General features: G+C 47.7%; 1 protein-coding gene across 1 annotated transcript; it reads left to right on the forward strand.

Annotated features, from left to right (window-relative positions):
- The first annotated feature begins 598 nt into the window (after nucleotides 1-598).
- On the forward strand, nucleotides 599-10,055 carry LOC102568386 (high-affinity choline transporter 1). Its single transcript, XM_006266115.3, has 3 exons — nucleotides 599-761; nucleotides 4,745-4,962; nucleotides 8,819-10,055. Exons 1-3 carry the CDS (start codon nucleotides 599-601, stop codon nucleotides 9,335-9,337), a joined length of 900 nt encoding a protein of 299 aa, XP_006266177.2. The 3' UTR covers nucleotides 9,338-10,055.
- Nucleotides 10,056-16,789: the final 6,734 nt, after the last annotated feature.

Below are 16,789 nucleotides of genomic sequence, written 5' to 3' on the forward strand. Positions count from 1 at the left end.
GTCCCTCTCCAGTTCTCAAGTTTCTCTCCTTCCCTTCCATCTTCTCATCAGTCTTGGTATTGACCCTCCAGCCAAATAATCCCAAGCCCCATTTCCCTCACACACTCCCAATCCCACTGTTCCCTCACTTAGTTTCTGATCCTTGTCTCTTTGGCCAGACCATTCCATCTCCTCTGACTGCCATTGCCAACATCCTCCCCCTCCGACGCCCAGGACGTGTCTACATGAGACACTTTACTGCGTAGCAGACTAATTTGCTGCATGGTAAAGCATCACCGTCTACATATGCATGGCAATTAAGGTGCAGTAGATTAATTTACTGTGCTGCTGGATAGTCCCATACAATACAAGTGCTATATGGCAGCTGGTGATTCTGGTTGAATTAAAAAGGCAAATATTGAACAAGGGAAATTTCAGCCTTAATGAGTACAATTTGGCAAAATGACATACAAAGTTATATGTAAATGAAATCATGATTTTTATAATAGGAAGTTTCAGATTAGCTTTATGAAAGGGAAAACTAGCATCCATGTCAATAATGACAACCATAACAATAATGTTGGTGTTGTCAGGCTAGGAAGACTGCATTAACGTTTTCATGTTTCAGGTTCTTGGAAGTATCCCATTTCAAACTTATTTCCAGCGAATTCTCTCAGCCGCCTCACCAAGACAAGCAAGTTTCATTTCCTATCTCTCTGGGCTGGGATGCCTTTTAATGGCCATCCCCTCCGTGCTCATAGGGGCAGTAGCAGCATCAACAGGTAAAAATAAGCAGGTGTCTTTGAGGAAACTACATATTTTTGTTCAGGGGTATTAAAATGCATACTGAATGCAGTCCAATTTAGGTATCTTAATAAGCAGCCCTATTTCTGAAGTGCTGGGCAATGTGTAGTTTTTGGGGATACCAATTGCTGAGAGTTCAGCAGTTGTTTTGTTTTTTTAAATCAGACTAGTTCCTGCTGTCAAAAAGTGGCATCAGGGAAAAGATTTCTTCTCCCATCAGGTCAGGTCCAGACATCTCTGGGGACAGAGTCCATTACTGACTCCCGCAGGCGCAGCTGGGAAAAGAGTTAAGCTTGGGATCTGTGATGGGCAAGGAACTAATTTTACTTGAAACTGAGACAGTTAAGAGGTGACTCGATCAAAACCCATAGGTAACTACTTGGAAAAAGTATACTAGGTGTTGTTGGAAATTCAAAATATAAGTAAGATGCAGATTCTTAAGAGTGAAGAATTATTAGTGAACAGTTTACCAAAGGATGTAGTAAGTGCATCATCCCTTGATGTATGGAACTAGATATCTTTATAAAAGATACTAGCAAAGTGCCCATCAAGAATGACAGGGGGTGGCAGGGACAGAGAGCCACCACCCACAGCCCCACAATGCTGTTATTCTGCATCTGGCAGCATGCAACCGCCTCCCACCCTTCTCTGTGTCCAGCCCCATTCACCTCCCCCCCCGCCACACACACCTCAGACATATGCCACAGACCCACCCACCACATGCCACACATGCACCCAGCCACACACACAGCCACACCCACCCACACAGCCACCCTCCACGCACACCCCCCCCACACCCACCCAGCCACCCGCCCTGCGTGCCCCACCCCTCCTGCACACCCTGCCCCCTGCAGCCAGCAAGTGGTCTCCATGCGGGGAGGGGCATGGTGCATGGCTGCAGGGTGATACACAGGGAGCATGCACGGGGGATGCACCCCCACCCCATTGTCATGTGTTGCATTTGGCCAGCGCTGCTCGCTCCCCCCTGTCCTTAAAGTACCCTGCAGTCGCGCAACATGCCCCACCCCTCACCCCAGGAGCACCCACTGGCTGTGGGTGGTGGGGTACACAGGGTGGGATGGCAGCTCGCACGGCCGCAGGGTGCTGCACAGGGAAGGGGCATGTGAGGCGCAGGCAGTACCTGCTGCCTGTAGCACGTGGGATGGGGTGCCCCCTCACCTGCTCCCTGCGCAGCACCCTGCGGCCATACGCCACACCGCCCCCACCCCTCCCCAGGGTGTGGACCACTTGCTGGCTGCGGGCCACAGAAGGGGTGTGGTGCTGGGGATGGATACACAGCTCCAGGCAGCCCCAAGGGGAGAGGGCAGGGGGGTGCAAGCAGCGCCCGCTGGCTATGGTACGTGGCCGCAGGGCACACACCCACTCCCCACGCAGCACCCTGCAGTCATGCACTACATACCCTCCCATGTTTTGGTGCATGCGGAGTTGGCCTGGAGCATTACGGACAGATAGACAAAGTGCTAAGGCTTTTATTATATTACAATGGTCAACCTTACCCAGAAGTCAGAATGCACTTGAGTATTCACTTATGTAATAGGGAAGAATAATTCCCTCCCCTTGCAAAGATTACTGATTAAATTTCTAAGACTTCCCTCATCATGTTGCAGACTAACAATCCCTAGCTCATTTTAAGGCCAGTTCACACAGCAGTCAACTGTTTCCCGGACTGTTAACCAATAATAGGATTTTGCAAACAATATATGAGGGTTTTCTATTTAAACTTGCAAGGTTTTCCAGTGCTCCTGCTTCAGGGTTTATAATTATTTGAAGTGACACAATCTAATTTAAGGGTGCAAACACATATTTACACTATTTAAAAATGAGATTTAAACATCAATCATCCAGAAGTACAAGCCAGTTTAGAACACTTTAAACCTCCGGGAACATTTCAAAGGGATACTTAGATAATCAGGTAGTATTTGAACTGGTCCTGATGAACTGGCTCAGTGTTCTGTGAGGACTCCAAGTTTCTGTGTCTAGTGTCTGGTCAGTCCTCCAGGCACGCTGCACCACTCCTCACCCCCACCCCAATGCCTGCACAACAACTGGCTGCTCTGGTACAGAGCCAGAGCTCGACTACCTAAACCTTTACTGTTTGTACTTGACAGAAATCCATGGCATCCCAGGCTGATTTGGAGAGGAGGGAAAGAGTGGTCAGGTGGAGGGGTAGCTGCTTGAACCATTGCTTCTGGGGGCTATAGAAGCAAAGGGGGGACTACATGCCATCTCTCTCACACCGCGGCTTTAAAAGAGCACTTTCCTCAAAAGCCTTTCATTTGTTGGCAATGGATCCCAGATTTGCAGCATCTAGGCTGGTTTTGGGAGAGGGGTGGACATGGGAGGATGGCCATTTCAAGGTTGGGAGTGGGGGTGCACTGCCTAGACCCCTGCTTCTGGGTTCTTGGTGGAGGTGTATGGTTTGTGGTTGGGTGGGCAGGTAACTAGATGCATCTTTAACGGATAGTACCCACCAAGTGATAAAGCTTGAGCCACTTCAATTAATACTACAGAATGGATGGCAATTCCATGCCTGGTCAAAGTGAACTAGCCTATTCATTGTTAATTGTTGCTTACCCTCCACACCCAGTCCACACAGCCGCCTGCCCTGCCCCACACACATCTCTGCATAACTGCATCAATACCCCACAACCCACCTGAGCAGCAAATCAGCCTGGGACACTACAGACCAGGGTTAAGTGAAGGCTATGAAAGTAACTGAGTGGCTTTGTAGGGAAAGTCCTTTTAAAGCCACAGCAAGATTCAGAGACCTTGGGCAGCACCTTCCCACCCTCCAATACCCAACATCCTGGAAAAAACAGAAGAAAGGGTTGAGGAAGTGTCCCTCATTACCCATCTCACTATGCCTCCACTCCCCAATCAGCCTGGCATGTACCATACCCTAAATGAGTGATTTGGGAGAAAGTGCTCTTTAAAAGATGCAAATACTGTAACCACCCCTAAATGCCCAGCTCCCTGGGAACCCAGAAGCAGGACTCCAGGTACCCCGCTATGGCACTTAGGTACCCCAGTCAGGGTATCACCACAGAGATTTTAGTGAAGTGCTGGAACGGTCTTTATTGAACTCAATAGCAGTGAGAAGGTAAAGCAGAAAATTGCCATTGGGCTGGCTACTCACTGCCATCTCCTGGTGGTTGTTTGATAGCACTGCAGAGCCTAAAAGGTTCCATCATATTTGGCAGTTCTGTCATATTTTCTCACTTCCAATGCACACTTTCCCCTGCAAAATTGGGGTACATGCTTTAAAGGGGTGGGGAGGGGGAAGCTGATTTTCTGCCTGGAATAGGAAAACTTCCTCTCAGGCAGCTGAGGGAGTCAATTGACATAATGACTGGTGTTCTTCACTCTACAGGTGTTAACAACCATCTCCCCCTTCAATGGTCTATATGTTCCACTATGCAAGCTAACCTTTTCAGGGCAATTTTGCTGTTTGCTATCTGCCCCTGGTTGCTCTTCTCCTATTTCACAGCCTCTTTAGCTCAGATTCTAGCTCTTTTTAGAATAAATTGTATAGACCAGTTTTCAGCAACAGCTAGGGGTTCAGTTGTAGTTAAGCAAGGAAGGGAGGATGAGTCAGCTGAAAATTAAGTTCTCTGGAGAAATCTTTTTTTCACTTCATTCATCCATTCAAAAACAAGGTGTATATTATATTCCGGGGTATTTTGCATGCAAGAAAATACAATATTTAGAACATTTAGCAGTTTATGTACAGACACCTCTGACATGGAACAACTGTGACCATTTCCCAATCAGTGACATTCTTGAAAAGGTTAAATTTTTATGTGTCTGCACCCTTTGTGCCAGAACAGAAGGTTCCCATCCTTAGCAATGCAAAGATAGGATGGCTGCTTGTTAAACATACAGTTTGAAGAAAAAAAAGAATTAAATATTTAACATGACATTTCTCTGTTCTGTTTTAAAGACTGGAATCAGACAAGCTACGGTCTTCCAAGCCCATTAGAGAGAGGAGAATCAGCCATGATACTGCCATTTGTTCTGCACTATCTCTGTCCATCATACATTTCCATCGGTGGCTTGGGAGCTATTGCTGCTGCTGTCATGTCTTCTGCAGATTCAGCCCTTCTGTCTGTTGGCTCTTTATTTGCTCACAACATCTACAGAAAAATTCTTAGGAAAAAGGTAGTACTTGAATTAGTAGTACTTGAATTATAGATTTTCTAAGTCAAGAATAATTTTTTCATTGGAAAGAACTCAGAAAGACCACAACAGCTTAGAAAGAAATCCACAGTGTTAAAATCAATTTGAAATCTCTGGGTTTATCTTGTGAATCTTGTTTCCATGCCAAATAGTGCTAAATTATATGGCATTCCATGGCACCCATGAAAGGATCTCAAGACACCCCCAGGTGCTGCTGCACCCTGGCTGAGGATCATTGGATTAGAGAGCTGCTGATTTTAATTCAGGGTCCAAGGTCTGTAGATGCCAAGGTGCAGAAGTGTTTGGATCCTGAATCTTGGTCTGGCCCATGGTAAACTTTGTAAAATTCAGATCAGGATGCTAGTGGGAATAATGTATAGTATACTGAACAGCAGACTTCCAATTCCTCCAAGTCTAACCTGTAGTTGTCTACTGACAAAGCAAAAGCTTCAAATAAAAACACATGGGTGAATTAGCAAAGTGCAGTTAGCAAAAGTAGATGCATGATAGGGATGTAAATATCATTTAAAAGTTATCCATTTGATCTCTTCCAGTTATATCAGTTAAATGGTTAACCAATAGCTCATACCTAGTTTAGTGACCTTTGGCACAAACGGTCTTGGACCTGGCTCCTTATGTCTTCACCGTCTGCCCAGCACTGAGCAGGCCCCAGGCTGCTGGCAGGGAGCCATAGGCAGAGGATGGCAGGTGCAGCTGAGCCACTAGGAACCACTGCCCAGCTGCAGAGCCATGGCTTCCCCTCACCCCCCTGGGGCTGGGGCTGTGGACAGAGCTGGGGCTACAGACCTCTCCTGTGCCCAGATCCTGCTGCCACGGGGAGGGAAGGAAGGAGGTGCCAGGCTCCCCACAGGGATCAGGTGGGGCCTTCCCATCACAGCAGCAAGACTCCTCTTGCACAGTGGGTCTGCCTGGCCCCCCTGTAGTGGTGGGGCTCAGGCAGGGCGACATGCTACCTGTTCCTCCTGCCATGCTCATGCTGCTATGTCCCAGACTTGGAAGGCTCCTCTGCACTGCTCACCCTGGGGGAAGGGGAAAGGTCTGGTCCCAGCAAGGTGGCCTCCGCTGGCTGCGCTGCATCCTTCCCCCCCTCCTGCCTATAGTGCTGGGGCCGCACAGGGCCTGGCCCAGGCCTGAGATGGGGTTGGCGGTAACTCCGCAGTCTGGGCTCTGGCCCTGGCAATGTGGACAAGCCTTCCAGGTCTGGGCTGCAGTGGCACAAGCACAGCGGGAGGCATAGGGAGCTCGTTGCTCTGCCCAGGTCCCACCACTGCGGGGAGAGGAGAGGGGGCAGGCAGATTCACTTCACAGCCGGGAGTCTTGCTGCTGCAGCTGGAAGGCCCCACATGGCCTCTGTGGGGGGTCTAGCACACACCTCCCTCCCTGTGGTGACAGGATCTGGGCATAAGAGGTCTACAGCCCCAGCCCATGGGGGTGAGAAGCCGTGGGTCTGCAGCTGGGCAGTGCCTCCTAGTGGCTCAGCTGCACCTACTGCCTCCCACCCATGGCTCTCTGCCAGCACCCTGGGGCCCTGGAGCATGGTGAAGACATAAGGGCAGTTCCTGCTGGAGGTCACTAAACAGTAAATGGTAAGTGATAAATGGTAGAAATATAATTGTTGTTTAACCATTTACATTCTTTATACATAACTGGTTGGATCATCATACTCATCAAGTAGTTCTTAACACCCCAACATCTAGTTGGGAGGAGGTTATCATACTCATGCCCAAGGGTCTCTGCTCTAGGTCCAGTATTGTTCAATACCTTCACTGATGATTTGGATTATCAGATTGAGTGCACACTTAGCAAATTTGTGGATGACAGGGGCAATCACAGATGCTCCAGAGAGCAGGGCTAGGATCCAGAATGACCTGGATAGACTGGAGAAATAGTCCACACTCAGTTAGATGAGATTAAACAAGGACAAGTGCAATCCTGAACTTGGGATGGAATAATTATTTGCATGAATACAGACTGAGGAGTGACTGGCTAGACTGCAGCATTAAGGACGAGAGGGTAATGGCAGAGCATAAGCTGCATATGGGCCAACTGCACGCTCTTGTTGCAAAGAACAAAAAATCCTCAAAAGCCAATAGCATACTGGGTTGTAATAATAGGAGTCTCACCTACAAATCAAGGGAAGGATTCTTTTGCTCTATTCGGTTGGCCTGTGCAAAGTGGCTAGTATTCGCTTCAGATTTGGCCGATTCAGGGGACAGTGATTCAATTTGGTGATTTGAATCACTGTCTTGATCAGATTCGCCTGAATCTGATTTGGCTGCTGCCAAATCTCTGAAACAGCCAGGGCCATCCCCTGCCTGCTCTCCCAGCCCAGCAATGGCTCCCCCCGCCCCCTGCCCCAGCTCCTGGCACTTGTTAAAAATAAGCCCAGGTGCTCAGTGGGTGCTGCCGGGCAGGAGACAATCCTCCCTGCCCCCCACTGCATGAGGGGTTCTGCATGAGGGGTTCTGCACAAGCCCCCCAACCCCCCCCTTGCTCTCCCAGCCCCCCCACAGGTGCCCCACCCAGGCCAGCTCTGGCCCTTTAAGAAAAATAAAACAAAAACACCCCAAACCCCCCCACCCCCCCAGACTCATCACTCCTGCCGGTGTGGGGTGATCCCCGCTGCCCCATGTCACGTGGGGGGCTCTGCACGAGCCCCATGAAGCCCCGAGGCTGCTGCAGGAGCTGCTTTTCTCCATTTTTTTTTTCCAGTGGCTGCAGCCACTCTGAGCTGGTAAATACTAGGGGCAGGGGAGGGGGACCTGGAGGAGGGGGGAGAGGACCATGGGGGAACCCCTGCCAGTCCCCTGATGGCTCCCCTAGCCCCACGATGGCTGCCCCCACCTGCCCCAGCTCCTGGAGTTTTAAAAAAAGCCCCGGTGCTCACTGGGTGCTGCTGGGCGGGGGTGATCCCCACTGCCCGCCACTGCATGGGCGGCTCTGCACGAGGAACTCCTGTTTATGTAGTTAGATCAGCTTCAGTTCCTGGTATAGATGTGGAGGTGGGAAGAGAGGGGCTACTGCTGGAAGTATTAGGAGAACATCAAGTCTTCTAGAGCAAAATGTGGTTAAGTGGGTAATACATTTAAATATGTTCAACACAAGCTTTGCTTTGAAACTGACTCATGGATGTCAGGGGCTGGAGAGTCCTTACAAGATCATCGGGTCCAGCCCCTTGCATTTGGGCAGGAAAGACTGCTGGGGTCAGATGACTCCAGCAAGGTGGGCATCAAGATGCTTTTGAAGATTGCCAAGGTAGGTAACTGTATACCATCATGTGGACTTATTTTATAACAAGAGGTGAAACTCCATCAAGCCTTCAGCAGGTTCTAGAGCAACTAGAGAGGCGCTGTAGTTAGTACACTATCTTACACTGTGCACCAAGTTGTTAGTTATTATAGTAGGTAATACAAAGATATATTGGCCCTGCTCCTTCTAAACCATAGCGTTTATTACTTCTGTGTTAAACACACCAAGATAGTCTGCTAAGGAAATGTAACATGCCTAGAATGAGTCCATAAATCCAATGTATTGGTTAATCCATTTAAGGAAATTGTAACCTACTATTGCTGCATGATATGAACATTCCTCTTCCAGGTCAAGTGGCAGAGCTGGGCTGGGGAGGGCTGGGCTATGGCACCGAAAGGCAAAGGCTCACACCATGGTGGGGAGTGCGATAAACATTGGGACTAGTGGCACAATAATCCTGACGTCTTTCCATAAAGTCCTGTTACCTTTGGAACCGTGAAATTTGACTCAAATGAATTTAGGAATAAGCAGACGGTGATTCCTAAAGCAGCACTCTTTTGTTTTACAGGCTACAGAGAAAGATGTTTTATGGACAATGAGAGCCTCCATGCTGGTGTTTGGGACAGCAGCTGCTGGCCTGGCTTTTTACTCCCATTCTATTTATGACCTGTGGTTCTTGTCTGGTGAGCTAGTGTATGCCCTCCTCTTTCCTCAACTGTGCTGTGTGCTCTTCATACCTCACACCAACACGTACGGCTCAGCAGCTGGGATCCTCTTGGGGTTCCTTCTGAGGCTGTTGGCAGGGGAGCCGTCCCTGAAAATCCCTCCTGTTATCCACTACCCAGGCTGCTGCCTTGTGGATGGGGTCTACGTTCAGCTGTTCCCTTTTAAAACATTCACCATGCTGTTCACTTTGGGGATCATAGTCTTTGTTTCCTACCTGTCAGCATTTTTGTTTAAGAGAAACCTCCTCTCTCGCAGATGGGATGTTTGCAACATTATGAAAGAAAACAGTTTACACATCCCTCTGCACCAGCTGGAAAAGCAGGACTTGCAAGGGACTGCATTGCCAGAGAATCATGATTAAATGCAGAGCATCAGCTGAAAGGCAATTGAGCAAACTGCAGTTTTGTTACCAGGTCAATGATGTTTCTTCTTTATTCTTCCCTATTTAGCAGTGAATTGTTCAAAGCCCACAGTAGAGTCATAAAGATAGTCAGCACTCCATTAACACCACAAGGATGAAGGAAGTCAGAGTTTGCAATACTGAAAGGTGCGCAGTGATGCAAATGGCTGTGTGGTGATTAGTATGAAATATTATAAAATAAAACTTGCTTCTGCTTGGTTTTGGTACAACAGTCTTTGCAAAATGCAACTGTGGTGAGCAGTTAAAGGCCATTTCCTAACAGAGATAAAATTCATATGTTACACTTCCGTATCTCACAACACCTGTATTAATGAATGTTTTAACAGATTGTATATTGAGAAGAAACTGTTGTCATTGCCATAAATGGGAGTTTTACTATACATTTCTACCACTGCATTTTTCAGGGTTAAATTTGTCACAATCTTAAATGCCTGCTTTTCAATGCAAAGCCTGCTTGTGATGCCCAGCTGCCACAGGAAGATTGCCTCAAGATTCATGCCTTAAGATTCATCTCTCTGTTCAAGCTCTTATTTACTCAAGAAGGACAGAAATTGAAGCAGTAATATCCACCATTGTCATTTGAAAAGATACTTCCCTGTACATCCACTCCACTCTGTACCTTTTCCTCCTAAACCTGTCATTCCCTCCAACAAATATATTGACCCAGATCCTATTTTGCCTGAAGGTTATGTTTATATCACCTCCACAATAATCCTAAAACTGCTGCTAAACAGCAAGCACTAACCGCTTTCTCCCATTCTGCAGGCATGACTGCATGTTTAGTAGTTTACTGTGGCCTAATAGGGCCACATGTGTAAGAAGCCGAGACATTTATAATTAGGCAGCTCCACAGTAAGCCTCTCATGTAGACATGACCTGCATGTGCAACATATTGAAATAAAGTTGCATAGTCACCCTAAGTTGAGCAGGGCATGACAAGGGCAGGCACAGCTCTCAGGACCTGGAAGCATCCCTCATGTGAGCTACTCAGAAAGAGTTGGAAAAAAACTGAATATTGTAGGTGTGCACTTTATTTTCATAGCAAGAGAGTCAGAGACTTTGAGATTTATTACTAACAACCTACCAGGCTCTTTTCTTTTCTCCAAACTCAGGCATGCTCTCCTTCCTGTTACAGAGTCTGGATAATGTCTTACAACAACTACTAACTCTCTATGTTGACTCTAGAAGGAAATTAAGCACCTCTGCCCAGATATCTGGATTGGTCCTCTGGGGGGAAAATGTCCAAGTTTTAGGCACTGAAATGCTTAAGTGGAGTCACTTAGGTGACCAGGCTCAATCTGGTCCTTAGTGGGCACGTCTACATGGGACGCTACTGTGCAACAGTTACTGTGCATTTATTTAGTTCTTGTATAATCAAGTACTAAATAAACGTGGAGTAACTGGACTTAGTCTGCAGTTGCACCAGCGAATGCTAGTGAGACTACTGTGCAGTAGCTTAATAATACTACGCAGTAGTGTATTAGCACTGTTGGTGCTGTGACACACTACTGCACAGTGTTATTCAGCTACTGCACAGTTAGTGTCTCGTGTACTCTGCATGCGTCTTGTCCAATGGCATGTCTACACAAGAGGTATACTGCCAAGTAAACTAATTAGCTCTGCAGCAAATGTCTCACAGCTACAAGTACAGCCCTATTAGGCCACAGGAAAATAATTAACTCTGCAGTAGTGTAATACTTGCATCTACACATGCTATTAGCATGGAGCAATAAACTCTTGTGCATATCACGCCAGAGTTTATTGCTCCCAGGCACCACATTAGACATGCACCCAGGACCACAGCACATTGGGCCAAGTCAGAGCAGTCCTGGGCTGGCAGGCTGACCCCCCTTAGCCTGCCTGCCAGCTGGGGCTGCTCCAGTCTGGCTCAGTGTGCTGCAGAGGGGCTCGCTGGGGCACAAGGATGCTTCAGTGCAGGGCTAGCCAGCAGGTACCATGCGCACTGAAGCACCCTCATGCCCCAGCCAGCCTTGTCAGTCTCTACACGTGTGTTGCTGTGCACTAAAGAACTGTGTTCTTTCCTGGTGAACCATGGTCAGTGAAAGCTGCCAGCTGTCTGAAAAGGAGAATTATGTGTCTATGCAGAATAGATTAGGACTTATCACAATAAGCCATCTACTGTGGCCCTAGAGACAACAGGAGAGCTATGCATCCCCCTGAGTGGATCTAGATCATACTCCAAGGTAGGGAGTATAAATTTTCCTACATCTTTCCTGTAGCTGGTAGAAGTAGATTAGAATCAGGCACCAAAAAATGGGCAGGTACGCAGCTATCCCAGGGCAGCTATTTACAGAGACTTATCACCAGGTGATGGGAAAATAGGCAATTGGCCTTTAGCAGCAGCTATCCCAGGATGAACACAGACTGAATACACCTAAACCAATGTAACTGAACACCAACGGAGTTTTAGTTTTTCAAGGATAATTGCCTAACAGTTTAGGTAAAATTTATCCAAGTTAGGGGTGTGTGTCATCCATCTGCTATCTATTTACACCAATGGTGCTCAACCTAAAATTCATGAGCTGGATCTGACCCCAAAGACTGGATCCAGCCCACAGTACAGAGATAAACAGCAAGCAGCATGGTAACCCATCCTCTTCTGTGTCCTGCATCATGCTGTTGATCTCCTCCAAAGTACTCCTTGTTCTGCTCCCCTACCAGAAGGGATTGTTGGCCTGTGCTGCAACTGAGTCTCAAACACCCAGTCCGCTGACTGAGCCCCACTGATTTACACCAACATAAGGCTGAATACACCAATATAACTGTGTCACCTGTCCACAGCCTAACAGATTCACTAATACACATAGATGAATTAATAACCTCAAGTTAAATGATAAGCAGGGATCTAGCTTTTCTGTTCATCATGGTAAAATGCAGATTTTCTCATTTTAAGGAAAAAAACCACAAGAAACAGTGGGTGATTCAGAGTTAACAGATACCTGCAGACTGCTGAAATACCAAACCATACTTGAAAGTTCTGCTAATTCAGGATTAATACAGAGGCGGCTGGTGAAATAGCCATTTAACACAACTCCCAGAAAGAGAACCACCCTCCATTCTCTGCAGGCACAAAGCTGCTGGCAGGCGCCAGAAGAGCTGCATCTGCATAAACATCACAAACTTATGTGCCGGGCTCACTACTTATGCCCGACAAGCCAGGGTTGGAGAAAGACACTTAGGATTGGTGAAACATTTCTACCAACCAGGTAGCAGCTGGGAAGGGCTTGCCCTGCCTTGGGGGGGCGGGCCAGAACCCATGGACCTGATTGAAAACTGCACTTTGCAGGTCCAGTGGACTTCAGGGCAGGGCCTCCAGTGTAAATAAAAACCCAGTATGCACAGCATGCTGGGCAGATGCGGTGAGGAGAGAGGAACTCTGGAGAAGACTGTCATTGGGACCCCACCTAAGCCTCGACAGTGCACAGATCAGCGCACAAAGAGCCAGCCCTGGGAGCAGCCCAAGGCTGCTCGGGCTCCACACGGTGCACAGATCGGTGCACAGAGAGTCAACCTCAAGAACAGCTCAAGGTTGCTCAAGTTAGCCCTGGCTCTAGGCCAGGTAGCTGGAGCCCCACAGTGTGGATCAGCATTAAACTAAAAGAGCCCCAGTGCCCAGAGCAGGGCCTGGGAAGGGGAAAGACCCCCAGTGTAAGGCTGGGAAACCAGAGCCAGTAAGGACTCAGCTCCCATAGGAGCTCCCTGGGTGCCCAATGCAGGGCACAGGTCCATTGGGGAAGCCCTGGCAGGAGGCCGGGCATGCCTAGAGCAAGGCACCAGGCTATCAAGAGGAGCCAAAGGACTGGCTCCTCTCGTTTGTTGGCATTAGGCAGAGGATTCCTGTAAACAAGGGGTGACGATTGGTCCCAGAGACAGAAGGGGTATGTGACAGAACTCAAAAGGAGGAGCTCCACCTCAGAAAGCCGGTCCTGCCAACCCTCAATCTACTTAGGTTTGCTGTAAAAGAGTGATCTGGGAGATATCCTGCCTCTGCCCAAGGCAGAGGGGGGCAACAGAAGAGCTTCTGGTATCTACTGGCTCCCTGATCTTCAATATAATTTCTCCAGCTCAACCCTTGGGTCTGGCCTGTTCTGGGCACAGGATTCTGGAGCCTCCAGACCACGTCTGTCCCTCCAGGCTCCAGAACCAAGACTCATGGGCTTGGCAAACCACCACTGAACCCTTTAGGGCACAGCAGCAGAGCCTCAAGCCCAGGCACCCAGCTCAGGTACCTGCCTTAGGACTTTGTGCGTGTGCCTCCGGCTTCCTCCAGCAGGAGAATATTGCACAGAATGTGGGAGCACCCTGTTATGCAGCCTCATTTCCCTTTACAGCCACTCCCAGCCCATCACTGAACAGAAATGTATATGTAGAGTTCCTCTCCACCTTGGGGTAAACAGACACAGTTCTAACTCAGGGTTTCATCCCTTGGGCCTACTACTCGAGCAGAGAAGAAATAAAGTCCCAACTGAAACTTGTTCCCCTTCAAGATCCACTTACTCTGTCCATCACAGCCTTCCCTCCATCTGGTAAGAGCAATCCAGCCTGTTCAGTGGTCAGAGCTGGACTGCCCCTCTGTCCTCTGAGATGAGCTTTTATCCTCTCTAGCTCCTTCCCCTTTCTGGTCACCTGGCCTATCCCACTCCACCTGGCAGGAGTCTTTTGCTATCTCTGCAGGGGTGTAGGTTGTAGCCATGTTGGTCTAAGGACATAGGCAGACAAGGTTCCTTGGGTGAATCTGATATCTTTTATTAGACCAGTTGGTCTAATAAAAGATATCAGATTCACCCAAGGAACTTTGTCTTGCTATCTCTGCAGCATTCATGCTATTGGGGAGCTTGCCACTTTGCTTTCCTGATCTTCCCCTAGGCTTCTTTTGCTGGCCTCTGGCTCCTGCTAGCCCAAAAGGTTCCAGCCTTAAAAGGGCCAGGCCAGCTTTCCAGGCTTTTCCATCCCTTTTGCATAACAGGGGTTTGACTGAGTGATAGCCAGGAATTGAGCCAGCCACTGGCAGGGAGAAACTAAATAAGGGTGAGGATGCAAAAGTGCAGTCGCATGGGACTGTTCCTGACTGTTCTCTTAGAAAAGAGCTACAAGTCTGCCTAAAGACTTGTAAGGTAGCAACCAAACTGAACATCTTCACCTAATCGGCCTCCTCTGTCATTCTTAGTGACTTCTGCTCTAAGTGGATAACAGTTGGGAAATATTGAAATGCTATTTTTTCTTGCACCTAGCAGAGAAGGGTTCTATTCTATTAGCAAACAATAAGTAAAGAGCCCTTATTGATCAGGTTAGTGGAATAAAAACTGCTGTCTTCTTTTAGTCATGGATGTGTATACGATACTTCTGCTAGCAATGCTGTGGGATGCGCTTCCAGGACAGGTGACTGTTACTAAGACAAGCAAACAAGAACAGTGAATTTGTACAAACTTTGATCCTCTTAAAGAGCATCTGGTTCCCTCACAGAGAACATTCTCCCTAGAACAATGCCTGCATATATTTACCTGTTTGTTTTCTGAACTTCTTTTTCTGCATATTTAATATTAAGGATATTTACATGAAAACAGAATGTTTCTTTTTTGCACCCATTTTAATTGTAAAACTAGCACTGCTAACCTGGTATGGTACTGAGCAGGAGTGACAAATGGCTAACAACCTTTCCACTACCAGGACACTGAACAACAAAGCAGAGCTCTGAGATCAGTTTAAATCAAACTCACCTGGTAACAAACCTGAAAGTCAAGTGAGATTCACTAAGAGACTTCCTAATTTAACCTTCCTGTTGAACCTAGACCTATATTTGAGCAAGCCTGGTTGCCTTTATAGTGTCGTGCTTTAGAGGGGAAGGTTTCATCTCAAGAAGGTGACACTTGGGCTTGCTATGTGATAAACAGGATTTTCTCTCTGCTGGAACTCCATTTCGTAACCACTACATTGATTTTTAATACAGATAGTAGTAAAATGTTTTACATATAAGGAGCTGTGTGTTGTATGCTGCAACTGATTGATCAAGGAATGAAAGCAACACGCATTAAAACCGCAGTTTCATTATATAACCGTGATATGCTCTCTCCTATGCATATACATAGATTATCAGCTTGGATGCAGGTAAAGAACAGGAACTGAAGAAGAAGAAAGTTACAACTGTTCCTGTTATTAAGTATAACTGGTAGGATGAACTAAATACAAGATGCTTCATATCATTACAAGGGACTCTACTGCCACCAAGTGAAAATTCAAATAATCAGTAACTATCCATCAGCACTGCTCTAGTAATACTTGGCTAAGGCAAAACTCAAACTAGGGAACAGCAGGATATGTTCCAGAGAAATGGGGGGCAACCCTTTTTGGCAGGTGTGCCTCAGATTAGCCCTGTACTTTCTTTAGGCACATCTACATGAGATATTTACTGACCAGTTGACTAAGTAGCTGCTCAGTAAATGTCTCTCCATCTACATGAGCACTCCTGTTAGGCTGGAGTAAACTAATTTACTCTGCAGCAGTTAGTATTTGTAAATACAAGTACTATCCTGCTGTGGAGTAAAAACCTCCACTGCAGCACATGTGTAGACACTGCGCTGGTTGGCACACAAGGGTGCTTCAGTGCAGGGACACTGAAGCTCCCTCGTGCCCCAGCCAGCCCCTCTGCAGCACACTGAACTGGGGAGAGCAGCCCCAGGCTGGCAGGCTGGCTTAGCTCTACATGCTGCACCTGAATAAACTATGCAGCTTATTGCTCCAGAGTTAATTGCTCCCAGGCAGACATTCAAATGGCACTCCCAGGAACAATAACCTCTAGAGCAATAAGCTCTGTAGTTTATTCAGGCACTGTAATTGCATGTGTAGATGTGCCCCTTGAGTGCCACTCTGATCCCCTTCCCCTACCTGATTTCCTGCTCTACTTCCTGCCCTCTGCTCCCTGCCTAATCTGCTTCTCTGTTTTCTGCTCCCTGCCCTGTGCTCCCTATCTGATGTGCTGCTCTGCTTTCTGCTCCCTGAACTTTCTGCTGTTGTGCTGCCCCTCCCTGATCTGCCACAGGTAGGCACCTCAGTTAGGCACCTCAGTTCCCTACAAAGTGGATGGGGAAAGTGAGGCACCTAGGAATGGATTCCCAGAAACCAGCCCTCAAAGCAAGACAGGGTCTAGATCCAGCCTGTCCCCTGCAATTAGATGCCCTTCTGGACTAGGATTCACAGCCCGGAAGCTCTTCCTAGCCTAAGATGTCTAAACCACCCCTTTAGCTACATACAACTGGCATAGTTTTTTCTTGGCCGGTGGTGCTATCATCCACCTTTTACTTAATAGTGCAATGTCAAATCACTCAGGACATAGGAAATGGTTCTGGACCCTCCTCAGCCTGAAGGGGCTCAAAC

Source organism: Alligator mississippiensis, chromosome 1, assembly GCF_030867095.1.
Source record: "Alligator mississippiensis isolate rAllMis1 chromosome 1, rAllMis1, whole genome shotgun sequence".
Lineage (NCBI taxonomy): Eukaryota > Metazoa > Chordata > Crocodylia > Alligatoridae > Alligator > Alligator mississippiensis.

Bases quoted from the DNA above. Each gene is read 5' to 3' on its own strand.
- LOC102568386 (XM_006266115.3), top strand. From the start codon at position 599: ATGTTTCAGGTTCTTGGAAGTATCCCATTTCAAACTTATTTCCAGCGA. The intron at 762-4,744 runs GTAAAAATAAGC...TCTGTTTTAAAG, and splicing joins GGCAGTAGCAGCATCAACAG to ACTGGAATCAGACAAGCTAC. The intron at 4,963-8,818 runs GTAGTACTTGAA...TTTGTTTTACAG, and splicing joins GAAAAATTCTTAGGAAAAAG to GCTACAGAGAAAGATGTTTT.